General features: G+C 33.2%; 3 protein-coding genes across 3 annotated transcripts; 2 read left to right on the top strand and 1 right to left on the bottom strand.

The window, feature by feature from the left end:
* The first annotated feature begins 165 nt into the window (after positions 1-165).
* Positions 166-8,139, top strand: LOC143057895 (uncharacterized). The gene is made up of 4 exons (XM_076231354.1): positions 166-671; positions 2,581-2,827; positions 3,592-3,659; positions 4,860-8,139. Exons 1-4 carry the CDS (start codon positions 452-454, stop codon positions 7,580-7,582), a joined length of 3,258 nt encoding a protein of 1,085 aa, XP_076087469.1. The 5' UTR covers positions 166-451; the 3' UTR covers positions 7,583-8,139.
* A 6,022-nt stretch (positions 8,140-14,161) lies between these two features.
* On the bottom strand, positions 14,162-17,384 carry LOC143057588 (N-alpha-acetyltransferase 38, NatC auxiliary subunit-like). Its single transcript, XM_076230910.1, has 4 exons — positions 17,359-17,384; positions 15,666-15,777; positions 15,223-15,294; positions 14,162-14,549 (listed from the first exon to the last, which is right to left on the bottom strand). The coding sequence occupies exons 1-4, from the start codon at positions 17,374-17,376 to the stop codon at positions 14,437-14,439; spliced, it is 315 nt and encodes a 104-aa protein (XP_076087025.1). The 5' UTR covers positions 17,377-17,384; the 3' UTR covers positions 14,162-14,436.
* A 195-nt stretch (positions 17,385-17,579) lies between these two features.
* On the top strand, positions 17,580-21,400 carry LOC143057886 (cytochrome b5 domain-containing protein 1-like). Its single transcript, XM_076231341.1, has 4 exons — positions 17,580-17,753; positions 19,573-19,649; positions 19,997-20,215; positions 20,825-21,400. The coding sequence occupies exons 1-4, from the start codon at positions 17,633-17,635 to the stop codon at positions 21,053-21,055; spliced, it is 648 nt and encodes a 215-aa protein (XP_076087456.1). The 5' UTR covers positions 17,580-17,632; the 3' UTR covers positions 21,056-21,400.
* Positions 21,401-24,307: the final 2,907 nt, after the last annotated feature.

Genomic DNA, 24,307 nt, shown 5'->3' with positions numbered 1-24,307 from the left:
TCAACTAAATATTTTACATGGCGAAAATTTTGTAGCACATATACCCTCGGGTACATTTTAAAAACGGAAGTGAGACCTTTTCGCACATAGATACATCAAATCCGTCAACCCCTTTGACGTAATCTTAACACAGCTTCAAATTCACTAAATCCCTTTTAGTTTTCAACTATTAAATGTTGAGAGGAATGACAAAAAACAATAACACCAAACGCTTTCGTCAAAAGAAACATATTAACATTGTGATCCGAAATTAAGTTGGAACTAAACAAAATATCCTGTGTGGTGCCTCGGAAGTTTCCTAACATTCTTATTGATGTCATATTTATGCTGACGATCATCACGGGAAGTGTTTTCTCCCTTTTTCTGAGTAATGGACTAAAAGTAAATACACAATATTATAAGAAACAAATGATTCGGAATAAATAGTAACCAAAAAAGTTTCAAAAGTGCAATGTTTTCTAAATTATTTTCTTTGTTTATATTTGCCGTTGTTATAATAAGTGATGTTATAAGCTTTAAAACAGGAGTTACAAGACAATCATGTACAAGTATGAGACCAGAACACAAAAGACCAAATACTAACTGGGAATATGCTCCTCAATTTACGCGGGATCCTCCATTTGAAATAAAAGTAAACACAACAAAAGTTAAACCAGGAGAACTTGTCGAAGGTAAATATCTATTTCTTGTTTTGACATTTTTTAGTTTAAACAATATTTTACTTTTCAAAAGTGCACAAAATGCAATTATACAATAGAAATACTGGGATTCGGAAACAAGAAGAACTTATATAAATCCGTCTCTGACATCGTTTCTTTTTTTTCTTTTTTTTTTTTTTGGTTTTTCGTTAAAATTAATTAATTTTCTGTCTTTCTATATTTCTGTATTTTTTAACAATCACAAAATTCTTGGCCTATACTTTTAATGAAGATAAACAAATTTTTAGGCAGGAGTGCGATTCGTATGTAAGACCTTCAATTTAAATAAAGAAAATTCTGCTATATCAACCTGTCATTGTGACTGTTTTATAAATCTATAATATTTTCGATTGATATCCGTAATACGGGTATAACTCAGATAATTTTAATTCTATAGAGGAATATATGGTATTTTTTTCAATCTGTATTAAAGCTGAAAAGATACACAACTTTTTTTTTTATTTTCTGAAACCATTTCCAAAAATCTTTCTTCCCGTTCTTTTTTAATTACAAGATTCAGTCATGTATTTACTTATAATAATGCTTTTCTCTCTGTATGATCCTTAAAATATCTGTCATGTTACATAACCTGTAGCTTGAAAATAAACTCGGTGGCCTAGAACTTTCATTATATTTTTGGAAAATAGCAAAACAAAAACATTTTGGCAAAGTTTATCAGAAATACCAATAGAATGGCGCCATAATTATCCAAACTACTGTTATTGTTGTATCTTAAGGATAAGAACAAAAACACATTACATAAGTAAAGATAATTTAACTTATTAAGGAATATTTACTAACAAAAAAAAAATGAAAAAAATCAGGTCAGTGCTCAAAGCGTATGTGATTTAAACTAGACACAAGTACGTGTGCTCGTTCAATTCGTGTAATATTCGGTTATGTTAAAATTCTGGGTTTTTTTTTTTACAATAAACAATAAATAATAATAATTAGAGTGATGGGTGATACAGTGGCCGGTCCAAAGGGGGGGCACAGAGGGCGTACACCTTTGATCGCCGAAAAAAATAATTATATCATGTTTTTACGGTTTATTTAATTTTTAGCAAAAAATCGCCCAAATATATAACCCCGTTTATGGAATCCCCCCCCCCCCCCCCCACACCTCTTTTCAAAAGTCCTAGATCTGTCGTTGGGGTGTTCGTGCGAAAGCCATATCGCATAGAAATATCTTGCGTCGACATGAATATTCACGTGTATTCCATCATGTTCAGTTAACATATTTTTAAATGGAAACTTCCGGGTAAATTCCCAAGTTACAAGAACAAGACGATATATTATGAAAATGACAAGTTGGAATGAAAAATTACAATTTAACAAATATTGAAACATGATATAGATTGGAATAAAATATCAAATATTTCAAAAAGTAAATTAACAAAAAATACCGAGCTCTAAGAGAAATTCAAATCGGAAAGTCCTTATTAAATGGCAAATCAAAATCTCAAACGGTAAAGATCTGTCATATTCCTAACTTGGTACATGCATTATTTTAAGTAATACATTTGTCTTTTCTGTATATCTAATGATAATAATAAAAAAAAACTGATGATATACATATTAGTAACGACCGAATCACTGTATCACACCCGGCCTGAAGTATGGAAAAAAGAAAACGAAACACATTAAAAGCCTTGCAATTTTTCTTCTTAAAACTGTCAAGAAATGAAGTAGTTCTAGTTCGGTGTTGTAAAACTAGTATAAAAATATGCCCCTCCAACAAGAACATTGATAAAGGAATACGAAAATATATTTTATTTCATTTCTGTATGAAATTTCGTTTGCATTATTAGAATAAAACAATGAATTTCTGCTATTTAATTTTATTTTTCATATAAATAATTGTGACTTTTTTCTTTTTCAGTTGTTTTAACATCCAAAGGAAAATATGACTTTTTCAAAGGCTATTTTATGCAAGTTTTTGAGGACAAAAGTTTCTTTAGTAAAATTATACCATTACCTCAGGGGTCATGGATACCTCTAGGAAGGTCAAGGACATTACAATGTCACATTTATGAGGATAGTATCAGCCATACAGAGGCATCATATAAAAGAAATGTAACAATGCTATGGAGAGCTCCGATGGCAGCAACCCATCCGTTTAAAGTAAAGTAAGTATAACCCTATTAAATTCTTTAATACTCCGATTCCTTAGCAAACAAGATAGGATAACTCTGTTTTTTATTCTTGGAACTATTTAGACAAATTTTCTCTTTCTTCTTTTTGTTTTTGTTTGAGCTTATCATTTACTGTTCGTTATATTTTAACATCCCATTTTAATATTTTTAACAAATATTGAGATGTGAAAAGATTGCCAAGGAGACAATTATCCACAGTTCAAAGGGCGTTGCTATAAGCAACTAAAGGTCATACAAACTTCGGTCTTCAACAATGTGAAAAATCCATACCGTTTAGTAATCAATTTAATGGATTCTCTTTTCTCTATTTTTGGCTTATTTTGATTATTTTCTCTTTTATTATTTTTTTGCCAGTTTATTATCTGATTGTGTTGATCATTCTCTGTTCTGTAAACCCAATCCAGACCGACACATATAGACTCCGTATTAAACAGAAGAAAAGAGACATGCCAGGTACAAATTAGACATTCACAATATACAAAAGCCTAAAAGAACGAAATTACACCCAAGGGCTTCTATGTCTTAATATTTGCCAGTGCGTTTTCTGGCTTTTTAACTTTTGAGCGTTCACACATGCAACACAAGAGAAAAACACCGTATTAAAATTAAGAATGGAAATAAAATTTGCATGTCTATATGGAATGTGATTTTCTTAGGGTTTTCGGTATAAATGAATACATTTCAAGTTATATTTAGCGATGTGTAAAAAATGTTTAACTTTGTATTTTTCTGTTTAGAGCTACAGTTGTACGGAACTATACTCATTATTGGGAAGATATCTGGTCGCCAACAATTTATCCTACTGGTAAATATTTAAGCACACTTTTATATAGAGGGAGGAAGGACTTTACAAGGACATCTGGGTTGGGTCTTTGTTTTTTCGGACATGCGAACTTTACATTGATTGGGACTCGGGAATTAATTTTACGAGATTTTTGGAAAGGATGCAATGATTTATATCGTTGATTTGAAACGATAAATTGCCAATGAGACAACCTTACTCAAACGTACAATAACGTGGAAATAAGTAACTGTAATACACCATACAGCCTTCAACAATGAGCAAATCTCAACCCGTTTGTTAGTCATAGTTATAAAATGTCTCGTCATGGAAAAATGTAAAACAATTCAAACGAGAAAACAAAAGACCTGGTGTATGTATAAATATAACTAACTACAAGACTTTCTCAATACAAATAAGATGCGTTAGGTACTGAAAATTAAAAATATAAGAAATTTCCCAGGTTGTACCCTAAAATTGCAATGTTCAAGATTTATTACCAAATTGGAATATCCTGAAACAGCATGATTGAGTGTCAAAATTCTGTAAAGTAATATGATGTTGTACAATTTGATTTTAAATCGCGTATTCTTTACGACAATCAGCCACAACATGCATCAAAATGTTTGCCACTGGACGTTAAGCAACCCAAAATAAATCTTTACAACTAAAAATATTGTTTTGCAGTTTCGGTACTTCAAGGAGATAATCAAGATAGTTACTATTATTTTTTCGTGTTTTTTTTTCTGTGTAAGGAGGGATGAGCACGGAGTAATCATGTGCAACATTTTCTAATATATATCATTCTTTAATCGAAATATGAAAAATTGAGCAATAGGTAAAATGGCTTCTTATAAAACTTTATGTTATTAATCCACTTATTACTTCCACAGGCACTTGTCTCGGAACCCCCCCTTTTTTTTTTATATACAGAAACTTTTTTCTGAGACCTGTGCCTGTAATTACTACCAATGATTGCAGGGGCGGATCCAACCATTTATAAAAGGGGGTCCTAACCTAGGATAAAAGGGGTGGCCAACTAAATAACCCCATTTAAATGCATTGATCGGCAGAAAAAAGAGGGTTCCAACCTCCGGAACCCTCCCCTGGATCCGCCACTTGATTTTATCACATTAATATTGTACTTATGCTACGTCATGCATATATTACCATCAAAACGAATATACTTGTTTTAACACTTTATTTGTTTAATTTTTCTTGTAGAAATGATTTCCATAGTAACACCACCAGTAAACCCAAATCCTGCACCAGCAACTCAAAACAAGGAAAACGAGAAAAAAGACCTACTTGAATCTTTAGCAAAAGAAGTTGGAGCCGATAGCGCTAAAGAACTATTAGAAATATTGAGGCAAAAAGTAGATGAGAAAAATAACCCAGCGCCTTCACCTGCATCAACAGCTGCTCCAACTAAAACAGCCGACCAAAAAATTGACGAATTGAAAAAAAATCATCCAGACACAGCAAAAAAAATCGAAACGGCTGCAAAAAATCCCAGTATTTTGGATAAAGTTAAAAACTTATTTGGGGGTAAGAAGGAAGGGGAGAAAAAAAGTGGTGGATTTTTATCGAGTATGCTAGGAGGCGGAAGTGGAATGATGAGCATGCTCCCAATGTTACTGCCTATGTTGACAAAGGGCAAAGGAGGAGGAATGGGAGGAGGAATGGGAGGAATGTTGTCTTCATTAATGGGTGGAGGAGGAGGAGGATCATCTAATCCTATGATGTCTATGATGTCAAGTATGATGGGAGGAGGTGGAGCAGGAGGATTGATGTCCCTCCTTGGAGGCGGAGCACCAAAGAAATCAAGTAATCCTCTGGCAGCACTAATGGGTGGTGGAGGAGGTGGTGGCGGTTCATCCAATCCATTGGCAGCATTGATGGGAGGCGGGGGTGGAGGCGGAGGAGGTTCAAATCCATTGGCAGCATTGATGGGTGGTGGGGGTGGAGGCGGAAGTTCTAATCCATTGGCAGCCATGATGGGAGGTGGAGGAGGTGCAGGGCAAAGGCAAGGAGGAGGGGGTAACCCAATAAATGATCTAATGTCAAATCCTGCTATCTCGTCAATGTTGAAAAGTATGACCGGTGGAGGTCCCAGGCCACCACCAACAGGTGGCGCTGGTGGACAAAATCTAGCTTCACTTCTAGGAGTTGACCCTAATGCCGGTGCACCTAGAGCTGAACTGGCAGAAAATACTTCTGGAACGAAAGCAAGACCTATAAATAACAATGCTTTTCCTCAAATGATTGGAAACACACAGAGACAGAATACAATGGGAGGATCAAACAATGGAAGGGGCGGATCAAATAATGGAATGGGCGGATTTCAAGGAATGCAGGGAAGACAAAATGGAAATGGTCAATTTCCAGGAATGAACAGCCAAATGGGAGGATTTAATTCCCAACAGGGAAGATTCGGCGGGCAACAAAATATGGGACAGAATCAGTTTAATCGACCTCAAACATCAGGTCAAATGAATAGAGGCATGACAGGATCGTTTGGAAGACCACAACAAGGTCAGAACGGATTTCAGAACCAAAATAACATGAATGGTCAATTTAATCAAGGTATGAATTCTGGCCAGACAGGTCAAAATGGATTCCAACAAACACAATCTCAGCAAAACCAGCAGTCTACGGTGGTTGATATGAATAAAATTCAGAGTATGATGAATGGTCCAAACGGAAATGCAGTTAAGAACGCAATGCAAGAAATGATGGCAGGTAGAAAAACAGCAGCAGAAGTTATGAGCTTGGTAAATTCTCATCCAAACGGTGGATCGCATACAAATGGACAAACTGGATTCAATAATGGAAATGGTAATCCAGCTGGAAACAATGGGTTTAATAACGGAATGTCGAATTCCAATGGACAAGGAGGATTCAATAATGGAAATGGAAATCCATCTGTAAACAACGGATTTAATAACGGAATGTCGAATTCCAATGGACAAGGAGGGTTCAATAATGGAATGTCGAATTCCAACGGACAAGGAGGGTTCAATAATGGAATGTCGAATGCCAATGGACAAGGAGGATTCAATAATGGAAATGGAAATCCATCTGGAAACAATGGATTTAGTAACGGAATGTCAAATTCCAATGGAAGACAAAACGGATTTAATAATGGAATGACTAGTCAAGCTGGAAATGGTGGATTTAATAATGGTGGAAGTAACACTGGGATGGGAAATAATGGCGGCCAAGGCGGATTCGGTAATGGTATGCCGGGTCAGAATGGAAATCAAAACAATCAACAATCTTTTAATCAGGGCGGAAGTGGCCAAATGCCAAACACCGGTAACACAAATCATAATGGTGGAGGACACAGTGGTCAAGGTCCAAACCCAAATATAAACCCTCCACCAGATAATACACCTAACACCGGAAGTAGTAGTTTTATGGGCATGCCAGATTTCAGTAAAATGGCAGGTGGTCAGTCATCAAAACCCTCCAATTCCATGTCATCGTTTGATATGACAAGTTTTATGGGTGGTGCAGGAACGGGTGGCGCAAGTGGAGCTAGTGGCGCTAGTGGACAGCAGGATTTAAGCAGTTTAATTAATGGTTTGAAAGAAAATCCAGAATCACCAGACATTTCAAAGTTATTGGAAGGTGTTGACATGGATAAAATGGGAGGGATGCTCGGTATGCCTGGTATGAGTGGTGATGACTTGAAGGGGTCTTTAGGGGGAATATTGAATGGACCACAAGGCTCAAGCATTCTAAGCGCAGCATCTGCAATGCTGTCAGGGGGCAAAGTCGACGATTCAAATCCACTAGCCGGTCTTCTAAACGGCCCAAATGGAGACAAGATTAAAAGCATGGCAGGTGATTTAATGAGTGGAAAGGGAGGAGGATTAGCCTCACTAATGGGTGGCGGTGGCGGCGGAGGTGGATTAGGCGGAATGATGGCAATGTTTGGATAAACCGTCTTTGTAAAAGTTGTGGAAGGATAGGACATGAAGAATTGTTATTTAAACTGAAATTTTCAAACTGACGAAATATAGAAAATTAGTTATATAAGTGTATGGTTTACTTGATTAGGATTTGTTTCCATAACTTTCGAGGAGCTTAAAGATTTCAGTTAATGTAAATTATTTGTTTATATTTATGCTTTTAAATTATACATAATTGGCGGTTTAGCGCACATTATTGTAGTTAATATATAATGTAATTTGTTGTGCTGGACACGACTAGAAAGAGTAGGTGCATATCAGGAGTTAAAATCATTAAAGTGGGCCATAATTTTATGAAGAAATAAATAAATTGTATTTACGTGCAGATATATGTCTCTGGTACGTGTACACGTGTGTGTGTGTGCATTGCTGGTCAATGTAGATACAACCACAAAAATAGGTTTTTCAGTTTTGAGCAAACCAATGTGAAAATGAAATTTAGATACATTGTTATTCATGATGAATTATACTGCTATTTCTGATGGTTATATTTTGAATTAAAAAAATATAAGTTATACTTATACCTATACTGTTGTCAAGTTATTAAAGATGACATATTTTGGAATTACAAAATGTTACTTAGTATATCGAATCACTCATAGGGTCTTTGTGCACATCGGATAAACACATTTATTTTTAAATCAGTTATTTGCATGATACGGGTTATATTCTTCTATTTTATTTTTAATGAAGGTATGATACTTAACCGCTGATGGGAGGGAGTGTGCTTGTTTTTTTTTATTAAGGCATAATCTTTCAATTAGTCTAAATAGGGTCTGGAGCTGGCATGTCAGTAACTGCTAGTAATCCTTTGTTAATTTATGTATCATTGTCATTTTGCTTACTTTTTTGTTACCTATTCTGACATCGGACTCTGACTTCTTTAAAACTGAGTTTTACTGTACGTATTGCTGTGTGTTTGTTTATTCTCCATTGTCTAGTGATATAGTGAGAGGGTTGAGATCTCACAAAACATATCTAACCCCGCCGCGTTTGTGCGCCTGTCCCAAGGCAGGAGCCACTAGACTGTGTAAGTCTTTTTTTTTTTAGTTTTAATTCATTTATACGTTTTGGAGTTTAATGTCACATTAAATTACAAATCATATAAATGAACTAAAATGCACTAAACTAGTACATATTTTTGTTCATGGGCCAGCTGAAGCCCGTTCCCACTGAAGTGTGGGATTTTCTTGCTGTGTCAAAGAACCGTGTGTGGCCTTCGGTTTTTCTGCTTTGTGGTCTGGTTTTTGTCGCTTTGAAACATTTCCCATTTCCATTCTTTATTTTATTGTAATTGGCTCAATGTATATAAAAAAAAGCATTAGCTACTGCTGTATTAATATGTTGGTTGTCGAAGTTGGCGAACTGTAATGATTTCGTAAATGTTGGCGAAGTTGGCGATTAGAAAGGATTTCATAAATGTTGACGAGTTGGCGAACAATAATGATTTCGTAAATGTTGGCGAATTGAACAGCAATGATTTCGTAAATGTTGGCGACGTTGGCGAAGTTGGCAAACAGCAATGATTTCGTAAATGTTGGTGACGTTGGCAAAAAATACGAACTTTTTACACTGTCGTGTACCTGAATGACAATTTTAAATGATTATTGTTTTGAAATATAATACTCAGAGGTAGATTTACTGATTAAGTGGAGTGAAGGAGACCTTTGCTAATAATGACTTTTAAAAACGAACATGAGGTCATTGTCACACGAACCTGCAAGAGAGACCTTCTCCTCGTACAATCATTTCAAGTATTCTTCGAACAAGGCTGAACTAATACTTTGAGTACACAAGAAACAGATCTGACCAATAAAACTTAATATTGACCAATGAACAAATTAAAACATTAAAGTTAGGAGATGTGGTATTATTGCCAATGAGACAACTACCCTCCAAAGTTTAAATAAAGTGGATGTATATATAAAAAAAGAAGATGTGGTATGATTGTAAGCAAGTTTTGGCAAACATACGGCCTTCAACAATGTGAAAACCCATACCGTATCATCGGCTATTAAATACAACATTATGAAAAATGTGAAACTATTTAGATGAGAAACATAGCAGCCTTATTGATAACAAAGCAATTTACGACAAACAAATATGTCAGACATATACCAACGACAACCACTGAACTTCTGACTTGGGACAGACACATAAAGAATGTGGCTTGGTTTAACATGTTTTTGATCTATCAACTCTCCACCTTAACCATATACTGTGGTGTAACAGCACTGCATAAGAACATGTAGATCAAACACTATAAAAACCAGAAGCATTCAGCTTAACTCAAAATATTGGTACATCCAAACAATAAAAATAAATCACCGAAATAAGTGTACTCGCATTTATTGAAAGCTAGTCCAAAGCCTAATGCAACTGGTGAATAAATCAAGTTCTTTCAGACTTGTATATTGAATGATTGCAAGGTATACAAGTCTGCTTTACAGAGTTTAGCAGACTGTGGTGGGTTTTTTTATTGTTATCATACGAACTTTACCACGGACACTTAACCTTGATCACTGACCTGCATGAAAAGAGGACCACGTCAAGTGAACCCTGTCTGGTATTGACATGTAGGCCTTGATCGGATCATATTCTATACAAAAAGTGCTCATAATTAGTGGGAAATTCACATTACCAAAAAAGACTTTAATTACACTTTGCATGTAAGCAGTCACTAAACCATGAAAGCGAGATCAATGACAATGGGACATATGGGAGACCAAATTTTTATAATATAAAACTTCTGTATACAAGGTAGATCAAGGTAATCAAGGAGTCGGTTTCACAAAAACACTTACGATTAAGATTGATCGTGAGTCATGAACAATTAAGTATATTTACCGACTCCTGGTTTTCCAAGGCCGTAACTACCCTTGAGGCAAGTGAGGCAATTGCCTCACTAAAGTTTCGACACTGATTTTTTTTTATACATATTTATAAATATAAAAGTCATTTGTTGTTCTGTCTCAACCTTAATTTCTATAACTTGTCATAATTCCTTTTAAACCATTCTTCCTGGATATAACTCAGCATCTCAACGAGTGATGTTTCTCGATTACATTAACCTAGTAAAGATAATCATCATGGATCTCTAGTTAAAAACAGGCTCTTGCAGAAAAAGGAAAAGCGACACTGAAGGTAAAGAAGGAATTATTCTAGTAAACTAGTTTTTTTGTGAACAGAGTCTGAGTATTGCATATAACTTCATTAGAACAATCCAAACCCAATAAGTAGACTGACAAATCAAGTACAGGTCTTCGGAAGGGGGCAGTCCTGTCTGCGTATTCATTTCTCCGTTTTCACCAACTTTTAACAAATCAAGTACTGGGAATCGCAAGGGGGCAGTCCTGTCTGCGTATTCATTTCATGGATTAGTTTTTATCCATGTTTCTTTAACCTTAAAAATTTAAAGAATATATCCCATATTCCAATTTGATATTACTGAGGAATGGTAGAACCTTTAACACAGGATTTTGTCTTTACTTATACGGGACTATGGAATTTCGTTTCTTTATATTAGGGTTTTCGGAATCGGACACCCCAACCCCTAAATTTATAGATTCTGGAACTAAAATACCACCAACTATTTCCAGAAATAATTTTAAATTACGGACCTACATGTAAACGTCAAAAACTCCATTCCAATTCCCCTGTACCCATATCATATATACTTACTCTATAGATAGAATCATATACATGTATCTTATCTCATTCTATCCCTAGTTTGTCTACTCTTTGTCAGCATAAAAGCGAGTTTAATATTTTGTAACTGCGACTGTATGATGGTGCTTACAGGAAAGCTTAATTCCCTTTTGCAAACAAAACTGTAACTACCGATGCTGCTACCGAATTGCTGATGGAGTTGGAATTGGAAGAAGACATTGATCATTGTGTTGATGATAATGTGTTACCTTTCGAAACACAGACTGCCCTGAAACGACTGAAAACTTGGAAAAGTGCATGCATGAGTGGCGAGAGATTGTGCGGTCTTGCCATGCTCCATGTTCATCGCGATAAGGATATCAGCAGACCAAATTATGATTCTGAAACGATTTGACTGAACCGGCCATATAAAAATTTGGCAAACTTTACTGACTCGATGTTTGTTCTATGTTCTGGCAGCAGACTCAAATCAGTGAAATTTGGATAATTATCTTGCATATAACTTTAAATAAAGTTGTTAAAAATTTGGTGTTAGCAAAAGTCTTTAAATATAAAAAAAAATATATAAAAAGTGTCCAAATTCAAAACATTATCAAACTTTCTAAAAATGCCTAGAATGCAGGATTTTGCACCATTCCTTTCATACCCTCCAAAAAATTTTTTCACCTCGCTTCGCTCGGCTCAATTATTTTGCCTCACTAAAATTAGATGCCTAGTTACGGCCTTGTTTTCTATCCTTCTTTTTGAAGAAAAAAAAACCACATGCACAAAACTTTTTACGAATAGCGTACGCTGTCGCCGGATTAAATATAAGTTTGATAGCAAACAGTCCACAGAAAGACATTAGTCCGAATACAGACTGATCGGTCTTTGCATTTAGGGAGCTACCATTTGATGCACGGACACGACATTTTTCAAACTTTCAAGAACCGTAACTCCTGAACGGTAAAAGTCAAAATCGTCATTATTGAACTTGACCTCCATTTTGGAGTCAGTAACAACATATTAAAATTTTAAAAGGTTTGGTTGAACACTTCATGGGTAAATGCACGGACAACATTTGGTTGCCGCCTGCCCGACTGCCCGACCGCCCGCCCGCCGTACATCCCCAAATCAATAACCGACATTTTTGACACAAAAATCCGGTTAAAAAGATGTACCTACACTGATAAAAATGCATACTAACATGACTAAGGGGGAGGGTTGAGATCTCATATTAAAACATGTTTAACCCCACCACAATGTTGCGCCTGTCCCAAGTCGGGAGCCTCTGGCCTTTGTTAGTCTTGTATGATTTTTAATTTTAGTTTCTTGTGTATAATTTGGAGTATACATATTTTTTAAGGGGCCAGCTGAGGGCAGCTACGGGTGCGGGAGTTTCTCGCTGCATTGAAGACCCATTGGTGGCCTTCGGCTGTTGTCTACTCTATGGTTGGGTTGTTGTCGCTTTGACACATTCCCAATTTCCTTTCTCAATTTTATTAAATAGCATTGTCCTTTCACTAACAGTCCCACATCTATAATACTAAAATTACGAGGTCCAATTTGTCAGCCGTCATCACGTAAAAACGACGAATCACAGAATTCAACTTTATATATAACTAATATAGTACAAAGGTGTAGATTAAAAATTACACCACTCCAGGCCCTTTTGTTTTCCACGTAATTAATATTGCCAATAATTAAGAAGTTCCGGGTCGAGTCCGCTACCGATACCAATAGTATATTCACCTGTTACCTATTACCTTATCTGTACGTTCCGCATCTGACAGGCGCACCACCAAACGTTGTATTCAGGACTAATATGCTATATACACAGGTCATAACCACAGGGTTAATTTGACACTACTAAATTGTAAAATTGTTACCTATTGTAGTATTTTAATCTGTAAGACTTTCTAAGATAACAATACAAATACTAAAAATCTGGACTAAAAATAAGGCGTATAGGTATAGTTTTCAATTTGTTAGTGGGCATGACGTAAAACAGCAAAGCAAAGAATTCAACTTTATTTATAACTTATATAGGACAATGCTGTTGATTAAAAAATACTCCATTCCAGGACCTTTTGTTTTCCAAATAATTAATATTACCAATAACTGATAAGTTCCAGTTCAACGGGTTCAAACAGAAAGACTTGAAAGCAGAGAAAAACTGTGTATCTTATAATCGACATGACTTTATCAGATGACAATACTAATACTAAAATAAGGCTTGCGCATAGTTATATACTTTAATTCAGTCATGGACCCGTGATATCACGGGTGTGTTCTAGTTAACTGTTATAATTACAAACTTTTAAATGTAAATTAACGTATGCGATTTGCTAATTGTTAAAGGCTAGACAGTGACCTAAAGTTGTTAATTTCTGTGTCATTTGGTCGTATCACTGGCAATCATATCACATTTCAAAAGAAAGTTTCAAAGTCAATAAATATAGACCATGACTGAGGAGTGGCCAAATAATTTCCATGAAAATGAGATGTGCTAATCAATTGCATACCAAATATCATTGAACCACACTAAGTCTTGTAGTTTCCTTTAACTGACCCAATTAAAAACTAATACATTGTTGATGCTTCCACAACTGCCACTGCCTACCTTTAAAGCACTTTTTTCAGTCTTGCTTATTCTACTCTGTCAATAAGAGAAACCTTTCTGAAATTTGTTTAAATTTTACCATTCAAAGGCAATCACTCCAAATTAAATAGTCTGCTTAGTGTTTATGTAAAAATTTAAAAGAGACAGACCTTGATTAACCATGCAATATTTTGTATGTGCCAGTCCCAAGTAAAGGAGCCAGTTTGTTGTTTGTTGTCATGTTATGGGAAAAATTCACAAATGGCCTGTTGAATTCAAAAGAAAGGATCTGATAAAACTTTTTTTAACTGCATGTCTTAAATTTATTAAACAATAATATAAAAATATCACTAATCATAAAATTTCTTCTAAAAATCTGTCTTTTTTGGCCACTAATCTTTGATGCCCATGCAGTATAGAGAATAAACATTGTCATATGATGATTCCACACCAATGAGGAAAATCTAATATCTTCTCTTCGCAGGAAGGCTTGATTTCCAAACCATGTCATATTTAAAGTCACAGTATCAAGAATCTCAATTAAGAAAAAATATTATATGACTATTTGTTTTCATCACAATATTCCCTGATCGTTATTATCATTTTCATCAATATGTACAGTGACTATCTGATGTCCTGGGATCATAGCTAGTCCTAATATTCTTGGATCTTCTCTGTCTTCAACATCTGCAAAATGATAAAAAATATTACAGCTGATTCTAATTGGCTATCAACCCATCATTTGTCTAATAAACACAGTGGCGGATCCAGGGGGGGGGGAGGGTTCTGGGGGTTGGAACCCCCCTTATTTTTGGCCGATCAATGCATTTGAATGGGAACATATAGTTGGAACCCCCCCTTTGTCCAAGGTTAGGAACCCCCCCCCCCCTTTTTAAAATGGTTGGATCTCCCACTGAAACAGCAGCACATGATACACCCTCTGCTTTTTCAAAGAATAAAGTTCAATAACTTCTCGATGTCATATCACAAGTTCATGAAAAAATAAAAGGATGTTATCTTAATAGATGTAAACGAGTCACTAAAGTTTCATGATAAATGCTCAAAGTATTGTCTGAAAACTGGAATATCCCCCCTTTTTTTATTATGAAATTATCACAATATATCAAAAACTACTGATTTACTGTGAAAGATGTTTGCCATCGATGAAAGTTGATATATATAGTTATGTTAACAAGGTTCACATCATAATAAATTTGTTTATATATTTACTAAATATATAAACAAATTTATTATTTAGGGAATGTTCCGGACTAACTTGTGCTATAAATAAAATTTCCATAACATGTTTGCTTCAAACACCATAGTATGAAAAAAACTAAAAAATCTAAATGTTACCAACCTGGAGACCTCAAATACTCTTCACACGAGCCTAATATAACATTCCTGTCTTTATCTGTACATAAAAATACTCCTAAAACAAAAAATAAACAATGCATTTAAAAACATACAATGTATGCTTAAGTAGACAGTCATATCATAAATAAAACAATTTTGCTAATAATATGTGTACTATTTTTCATATATTAAGATAAAAGTATTGACACATAAATGTCAAAACGTAACATGAAGTACTGCAAAAAAACAGTGTTCTCTAAAAATCATTTACTTTTCCAAAAACCTTATCATTTTTTTAAGTTTTAAAGTTGCAGTCAATTTTAACATTTTTTTGTAAGCTCAGAAGAAATATCTATTGCATAAATAAAAATATATTATTGCCATTGGGACACCTTTCTAAATACATGCATACAATAAAAATTAGCTTTTGAACATAGAAAAAAATACCAATTAATGTTCTTCCGTCTGTCATCTTGATCTTCATACTTTTGTTCAACCATTTCTCTAACTTTATCTTTCCACCAGACTTCTCATTATCTTCTTCTTTGGCATTTTCTTGCTGAAAAAAAAAATAAATAATAGATAATTTCACACAAAATATTTTTAGCATTGACTTCCAACATACATGACATACAAGACACAATTAATGCAGATATTTATTTTTCCTTTTCAGAATGCCAAGGGATATAATTTTTATAGTTTCATTGACCAACATGGATAAAATATGTAGGTTAAGATACATGTACAATAAACCAGTTCCAGGATACAGTTGTTGGTAGAATCTGTCATGTGACTTCCATCAACAGGTGACCAAAACGTAGGCATCGTCACTTCCAACACATGTGGAGCAAAACGGTGAAAATTTTGATTGTATAATGCACTTGTTACTTTTGTATATACAAGTTATATATATAATAAATGACTGAATAAATAGACAACAATAAATCTAACAGGGCGATGGATCCTATAATTATGATACAGTACACTACATAATATAATATATAACAAGTCTAAACATGCTAAAACTAAAAGGGTATATGTATAATGTCTATAATATTGATTTTTAAGGTAAGTATTTCATGACAACTTGATATACAAATGTTAATGTACTGTATATGAATAAAATATTAACTAGAAATTGTTATCATTATAGTCATTATATTAAAATGAAGTTTTCAGATTTTGGTGTAAATAAAATAAAGCCTTGTTGCACAGATTTTGTAAAAAAAAAAAAATGACACAAATACAATGCCCCATAGTCTCTATTCCTTTTTAATTCAATATTTTAACAGCGTTGACCTTTCTGAATTTTATTTATTTTTAAACTATTGTCTATTATTTCAAAAATATATATATATGGTTAAATGAGGGTGGTAAAGGGTTATTTTCATACAATCGTTATTTTGGTACAATCGTTATTCACTGTGTTTCATGAAATCGGTAAAAAGATCAACGTGCAGGAAATTTCTAATTGTTAGTTCGTCGTGAAATGGTAATTTTATATTGCGTTCTTCTGTCCAGATACCCTACCTTTACGCCCTCTTAGATCTTTGTCTTTTTTATTTTTTTTTTATTAGGGACAAAAGATCGATGTAGGATAAAAAACTTAAATCCAATAGTTTGGGGGTGGGGGTGTCAACATTGCTGCAAGTTTTGTTAATCTAAAATTGATTTTACATATATCCCTATTGGTCAATCAATTTTTCCCAAATTAAGTTAAGAGGGGGGGTGTGGGGTCAGTGAAAAAACTATGTGAATCAAGGACGTATATTAGATGTTAGTTATACGTCCTTGTGTGAATTAAGTTTTTTTTATCCTTCATTGAACTTTTGATGTCGTCCTTTAGAGCGTAACTAATGAGTCTTTTGTAGAGATTGAACAAATTATTAAGTCTGATTAAAAATGAACTAAATCAGTTGGAACGAATTGACTATTGACATGGTACGATTTGTCCAAATCTGCAAAATTATCTGGGATGAACTGGTAACTTTAATTACTTTCAGTGGATTTGTGGTAAATGAGGAATATGATTTCAATACAAAGAAAGACAAACACTTTGTTTGTGCGAACTGATTTTTTTTGTGGGTTTATTTGTATAATATGGCTTAATTCGTTTAAATTATATTAGGACGATATTTACCATCACTTCGCCGGCCATTTTGGAAAATAGTGATTTTTACAAAACGAAAGTGTTTTTCTTTATGAGATTTGACTTGAAATTTTCCCAAATTAGCAAAATTATAATAAATGTATAACAATTTTATTTTCAGCATCATTTTTAATTACAAATGCTACAGTGTACTGAAAGCTTTGGCAAAAATAATGTTTTTTCGTTTCGTAAAAGCAGCCAAATAACTTCCGGTTTACTTGTTGACGTTAGCAACCCCAGTTTCCTGAATCAATTTTGAGAGAAAATGGGACGGCCAAAGTATTTTACACCAAAAGAAGTTGCCGTTCATAACACTGTTGACGATTTATGGGTATCATTCCTTGGAAAAGTGTACAATCTTACTCCACTTTGCGAAAAATATAAAGGTATTGAAATCAACCAGTGTCGCTGTAAAAATAATGATAACAACACAGACAAAATAAATAAATCAAAAGCTTCATACATCAAAGGAAATATGGAAATCGTATTGCTCACCATTTCTTAATTATCTCCCTCTTATTAACTCATTAATATCGCATTTTGATGAAAGAGGGTACATGTATCTTGTAGGAATTGACTCAAATGGTCATGTATCTGTATCTGTATGGGTACGTCGTAGTTACCAATTCTGGCTTTTATACAACGGGAGTGAAGGCGCCGTCGATTTATTGACGTTTCGAGAGAGCAGATTTAAAGCTCTCTACACTAGTTGCGCCAACAATAGTGTCTTCTAGATGGTTCCAATTTACTATTGTGGACACAAAGAATGAATTTGAATGTTGCGGTGTTTTACTGTTTTACCATTAGCTTCAAGTAGGGCTCTTCACGGTTAGTTCTGCCATATTGGATAGGGGGCCGATTATATTTGAAAGAGGTGGAAATAGTAACTGCTCTGTTTTAATGATGTGTTCCCATATTTTTCACACCATTTTTACCTTCATTATGAAAATCTGTCCCTATCTAATATGGCCAAACTAACTGTGAAGAGCCCTATTGGTGAGTGTGAGGTGTCATATCTTTTTTCGTGATACCTCAGACGTCTCAAATAATTATCATTACTGTGATACGTCAAAATCACTTAATATTTTTTTTCGTCTTAAAATAGTGTACATTTATGGTCATGCACCAAATATTAATGTTAACATCATTTGGCAATTTTTTTTTTAACCTTTATTGGTCATGAAGGTACCCTCATAAATTTATATGATAACCAGATGGTACATGTAAGTTTATGGGATTTAAAATGAGAAGTTTATACATAAATTTGTGGTGTGTATGTACAAATTTATCTCACTGTTCAGTGTTGGTGCAACTTCAGGACCAAAAGCAAAAAAAGACGAAACTTGCAATATAAAACTTAGGATGGGGCTTCATGCATATGAATCCTATAACAAAAAGGGGAAGGGTTAAACTTGGGTGCATGGGAAGGCATTTTGAGCTTTTACAGGTTAATTCTGGCTGAGGTGTTTCATATATTTTTGTAATTGTACATATTACTTGTTTATATGGGGACAAAGTCCCCAATAACCGTAGAAAAATCAATAAATTTCTTTTTTAAAAATCGGGAAAATTTCCAGAACTTTTCATTCTACTATTGAACTCAAAATCGTTAACTTTTTTTTATTCAGATCTACTTCCTTTTCCCGTTTGCGCACAAGTGTTTTCTGGTTGGTCTTGATTGCATGAGACTTTGAATAAAATGTATATTTATCAACGTACTATAACATATCAACAAATATAGGAAGGAATTCAACTCCCAATCATTTTTAATAATTGTTTGATATGAAAAAATGTTACCTGATAACAGCGTTTGTTTGTTTACATTGAATATGACGTCATAACTTAAATAACGTCACAACTAAATCCCTAACAACAGAACCAATATTGGAAATGTTACGGTATTACCGTTTCTTTTATCAACATGATTGAATTAACAAAAAAATGAATATAGACTTCGTCCCCATTTACAGGCAATGCCTGCCTCATATTATTTTCTTTACCTAAATTAAATGTAGCTAGTGCCATGTAATATTGCTAACTTTTTAACGACCATCATGATTTGTATTTGACCTCTTTCTTAATATAATCTCGCTGCGATATAGCCTTTTTGTGCTAATGAGGCATAAAGCAACCAACAATCAATCATTCAATCTTATTATAATCCTATTCTTACCTTTTCATCATTCTATTTTAATATTTTAACAGGAGATGTTTTACTGAAGCCCATTATTCAAGCAGCTGGTGGCGACATATCACATTGGTTTAATCCTAAGACAAAAGATGTAAGTTTCTATGTTTACACCAGATACATGTACATGTATGTTAACATAAGATACCAAGATTGAATTGCCAATAAAACATAGAAAACATAATGGTTAAAACTTTTCAAACGCTTCAAAAATATATTCTCAGAAAATATTTATTTCTTGAAATTAGAATTTTACATCTCTTACATGAAAAATGTTATACAATTATTTTAAAGTAATCCTTTCATTATGCATTTTTGTTTTGATTCAAAATTATTAACCCTGTCTAGATCTGGAGGGGTAAATTTACAGGATTTATGTCACATGTAAAATATTGGTTTTTCTTCAATTATATTTCATTTAAACAAATGTAAACATTTCAGATCCGTACACATGTAGATCCACAAACTGGGTGTGAAATACCATACTGTCCTAATGGTAGATTTGTACATATACCACCACCTTATCCAGATTCATTTTGGGCCAATGACTTTGGAAGGCCTTGGTGGAAAGATGATAGTTATCTTGTAGGAATTCTGTCGCAGAAAACAAGAAAAGTTAAAATAATCAACACACTTACATCACAGGACCATGTTATTGAGGTAAATATCAGAATATAAATTTCATATATATCATTTTTAGCAACTAAGAGAGTTTTTATAGTCAAAATTAATTGATGAGTGATTTTTTTTCAAGGAGAAGTTTAAAATTCCTGTTGACTCACTGTATGAATTCCGCATGTACAGAGATGTAATAGAGCTGTTTTATTTATTCAAAGGGAAATTTCTCTTTGCTAAAAATTAAATGGTCCGATAAAAATGAGTAGATTCTGGGGAAACTGCAATTAAAGGAGATGCTTCTGACTACACAACAAATCAGAATCGAGTATTATGATAGTTTCATTGATCAAGCAGTTACTGCCAAACTTTCTGGTGCACTCTTGTTTATCTGTATATTTTTTTTATTTTTTTTTTGTTGGTAACTAATATCTATATCTTACTAAATAGTGTTTAATTATGTTTCCTTATCTCCTGTTTTTGACAAAATTCATGATGCTTCAGTTTCTAAGAATTTTATGTGGTATGTATGGTCTTTTCATTGTGTTTTGTTTTTTTGCTGTAGCACAGCACGGTGCTGTCAGTTTCTCTTTTTAAACCTTCATTGGATATCCCCCTCTTTTTTTTTCATAATATTTCAATGTTTTTTTTCAGGTTTGTTCAGAAGAGATAATGACAGAAATTTTAGAACGGTACCTGAAATACAATGCACATGCTGCAAGTTATACATGGAAATATGACAGTCGAAATCTTGTGATGGGGAGTACGTTAGAAGAAAATGGTATTGAAGATGAAGATGAGGAATTTTATAAACTGAGCATGAACGATGATACATTCTTACAAGCAATCCATTTGTATTTCAATGATGATTTAACCGAGGCATAACTTTGTATACAGAAATTTGTTGAATTATTATACTTTTCATAAGGTTCTTTACCTTTAGTGAAAACAAAGGATTTCTTTGAATCCTGTGAAATTTTTACACTTTTGGTATAATTCCCTCTATGGAGAATATTAGCAAACAGATTGTTATAAAATTGAAAACATTTCAAAATTTATAAAAATGAATATCTGCTCTTTATCAAAGAATTGAAGAATATGACAAGATTTGAGTGCTACATGTAATTATAATAAATATAAGGACTGCCTGTGAAAAGAGAAAAGATTATATGAAGTTTAGAGATTTGTAATATACTTTATTCATGTAAATAAACTATTATTTGTATTTTATTTAATTTTAACTGCATCAACATCTAGCGTAACAAAAGTGCCTCACTGATATAACTCATCTATTTACTAGTCATGATTTAAATTTATGATTAAAGTCTCTTAAGATCAAGGTTATTAGAAATATATAAATTTAACCAAATCAATGATAATAGTAAATGAGGTTCAGGTCTGATGACACCTTTCAGACAGACATGTTCACCTTACAATCATTTCATACGCCAAATTTTCTAATCAATTGCTTATTATATCAGCAGACCTAAGTATTTGGGGCATTTTGTAGCCGACTATGTGGCATGGGATTTACTTTGCTCATTGTTGAAGGCTTTACAGTGACCTGTAACTGTTAATTTCTGTGTCATTTGGTCTCTTGCGGATAGTTGTCTCATTGACAATCATACCACATCTTCTATTATATACCAACCATGAAAACTTGACCAATGAACTATGAAAAAATGAGGTCAACGTCAGATTAACCTTGAGAAACAGGTACACAATCATTCCATACACAGAATTGAGTTGACTTATTGTTTATATACATGTAGTATCTCAGAGTACTAGCTATTAAAACTATCTCAGAGTACTAGCTATTAAAACTTAACTAGGAACCATAAAAATGAAGTCATGATCATATAAACCCTGTCATTTACTTCTTGCAATGATTCCATGCACCTAATCTAGATGACCAATTGCTTATAGTACCTGAAAAGACTACAAAACCTTAAACAATTGATGAAGCAAGAATCTCATTAAAAGTTATCCTATTACTCATAATAAACATGAATCCATGGTAGAAGGCAGAAGAAAAAAATTGAAATTGTTGACAACAAATTTATTTAAATATTGCATGAAACACATCTAGGAATTGACATGTTAGCATGTATTATACTGTAACAAATGCATTTGGTGTGTAAAATCTTCATCTAAAACATGTTTTACATGTCAACTAATAAAATATCTATGGTTTAAACACACAAATGACTAAACAAAGTAACAAATATAACTATACAGAAATTCAAGGGATATAACTCTCCAGAATAAAGGGAGATAATTCATATAATCCCTCATGATATCTACATTGTACAAGGAAGGAAGAAACTATGGTGCTTGCCATTAAAACATATATGAACCCCAAGGCACATTCTAAATAGGGATACCACTAATACAAGTAATTAAAAAAAAATTATGTAGTGAGAGGTTTTAATTTTAACCACAAATTACTAATATCTCTTTCCCTTGGGACATTATATGCATTAATGGAATAGCCTCATAAATGGAATCAACCGGTAGTATTTTTGTGTGAAAAGTAGAATGACCTTTACATAAAAAAAAAAAAATACAAGTTCAAAAAATAATTAAAAACATCAACAGTTTTGACATGAATTTTGAATTCTTTCTTTAAACAAATGAGAGTTTCAACAACTTGAACAATAATTTGTGGTCCCTTTTGTGTTCAAACTACAATGTTCTACTATATAGGTACAGTATAAACTTTATATATACATTGTTTAAGATACGTTAGCTAAAATAGATTATTGAAAAGGCAATAACTCCAACCAAATATTATTACGAACAGTTGTAAAATAATTACAGAACAAGTTCCAAAAATAAAAGATTTTGAAAAAGATTTAGTGTACTAGAAAACAACTTACTATTCAGATAGAAAAAAAGCAACATGATGATAATAAAATGGTACTAAGGTAAAATAATAAATGAGAGTCTAGTTACATATTATGACGTATGATATCGTGTATGTAATGGTCAAATTCATAAGCTAGGAACATCATGATGATACAAATGTCTTCAATTAATTGCCTTTGTAGATTAAAATTAACACAAAAACTTGAAATTATTATTGCATTTAAACAAAAGAATTCAGCTCTATCTTTCTTTCTTTAATAAACTAATAAACTAGCTTATAAGATTTCCTGTTGAATAATACATATTTATAAAGTATATAGTAGCTTATTTTACTATAAATCACGAAATAATTTTAATCACTAAAAGAGGAAAATTGTAACTTATTTTCTATGTATCTAAAAACACTAAATTTTAAAAAAGCTTGACAAGAAAATAAAGCAAACACTAAATTGCTTCTTTTACAGGGCTTCACATTGCTATATATAGAATATCAAATTTTAATCTGCACTATGTAAATTTCAAATTAAGAAGTGTTAAAAAACCTAATGACAAAACTGATACCAGTTGAGACTGAAAATCTTGTATTCAAGATGTACTTAAGGATGTACTTAGGTGAGGTTTTGGAATTTGTGTCAAATGTTCAGACTCCTTGGTGTTTTTCCATACAATACAATGTAAAATATTTTGCTCCATAACACCCATTTATTTTTTCATATAAGACTTATTAGCTCATGAAAGGTCATTTACCAAAATTTTAGATGATTCTTAATTTTCTTTCTTTTGTTTTGAGACCCAAATAATACCGATGCAAATATAAGGTAAAAGTCCGAGTCAGCCTTAGCCCGCCATATTTTAAATCTCAAATATCTCGAAAAGTAGCTCCATGACCTATTAATATTTTTAGCTTATCTTTATCCTTAATTGATGCTCTACCAGCTTATAGAATCAATTTTAATTTTTTAATTTCTTAATTTTTACCTTACCTCACCTAAGTACTTCCTTAAGTGATGTTTAGGAATTTAGTCAAATGTTTGGACCCCTTTGTTGTTTTCCCTTTGATACAAGGTATAATAGTTTGCCCCATAACACCCTTTTTTATTTTCGTATAAGACTTCAATAAAAGGTGATTTAACCAAATTTAAGCAGATTCTAGATTTTTTTATTTTCAATTTGAGACCCAAATAATTCCAATTAAAATAAAAGTCAGCATCAGCCTTATCCCACCATTTTCTAAAAGTAAAATATCTTGAAAAGAGGAGCTCCATAACC

Source organism: Mytilus galloprovincialis, chromosome 13 (assembly GCF_965363235.1).
Source record: "Mytilus galloprovincialis chromosome 13, xbMytGall1.hap1.1, whole genome shotgun sequence".
Lineage (NCBI taxonomy): Eukaryota > Metazoa > Mollusca > Bivalvia > Mytilida > Mytilidae > Mytilus > Mytilus galloprovincialis.
This window is presented reverse-complemented; position numbering and strand designations above follow the sequence as displayed.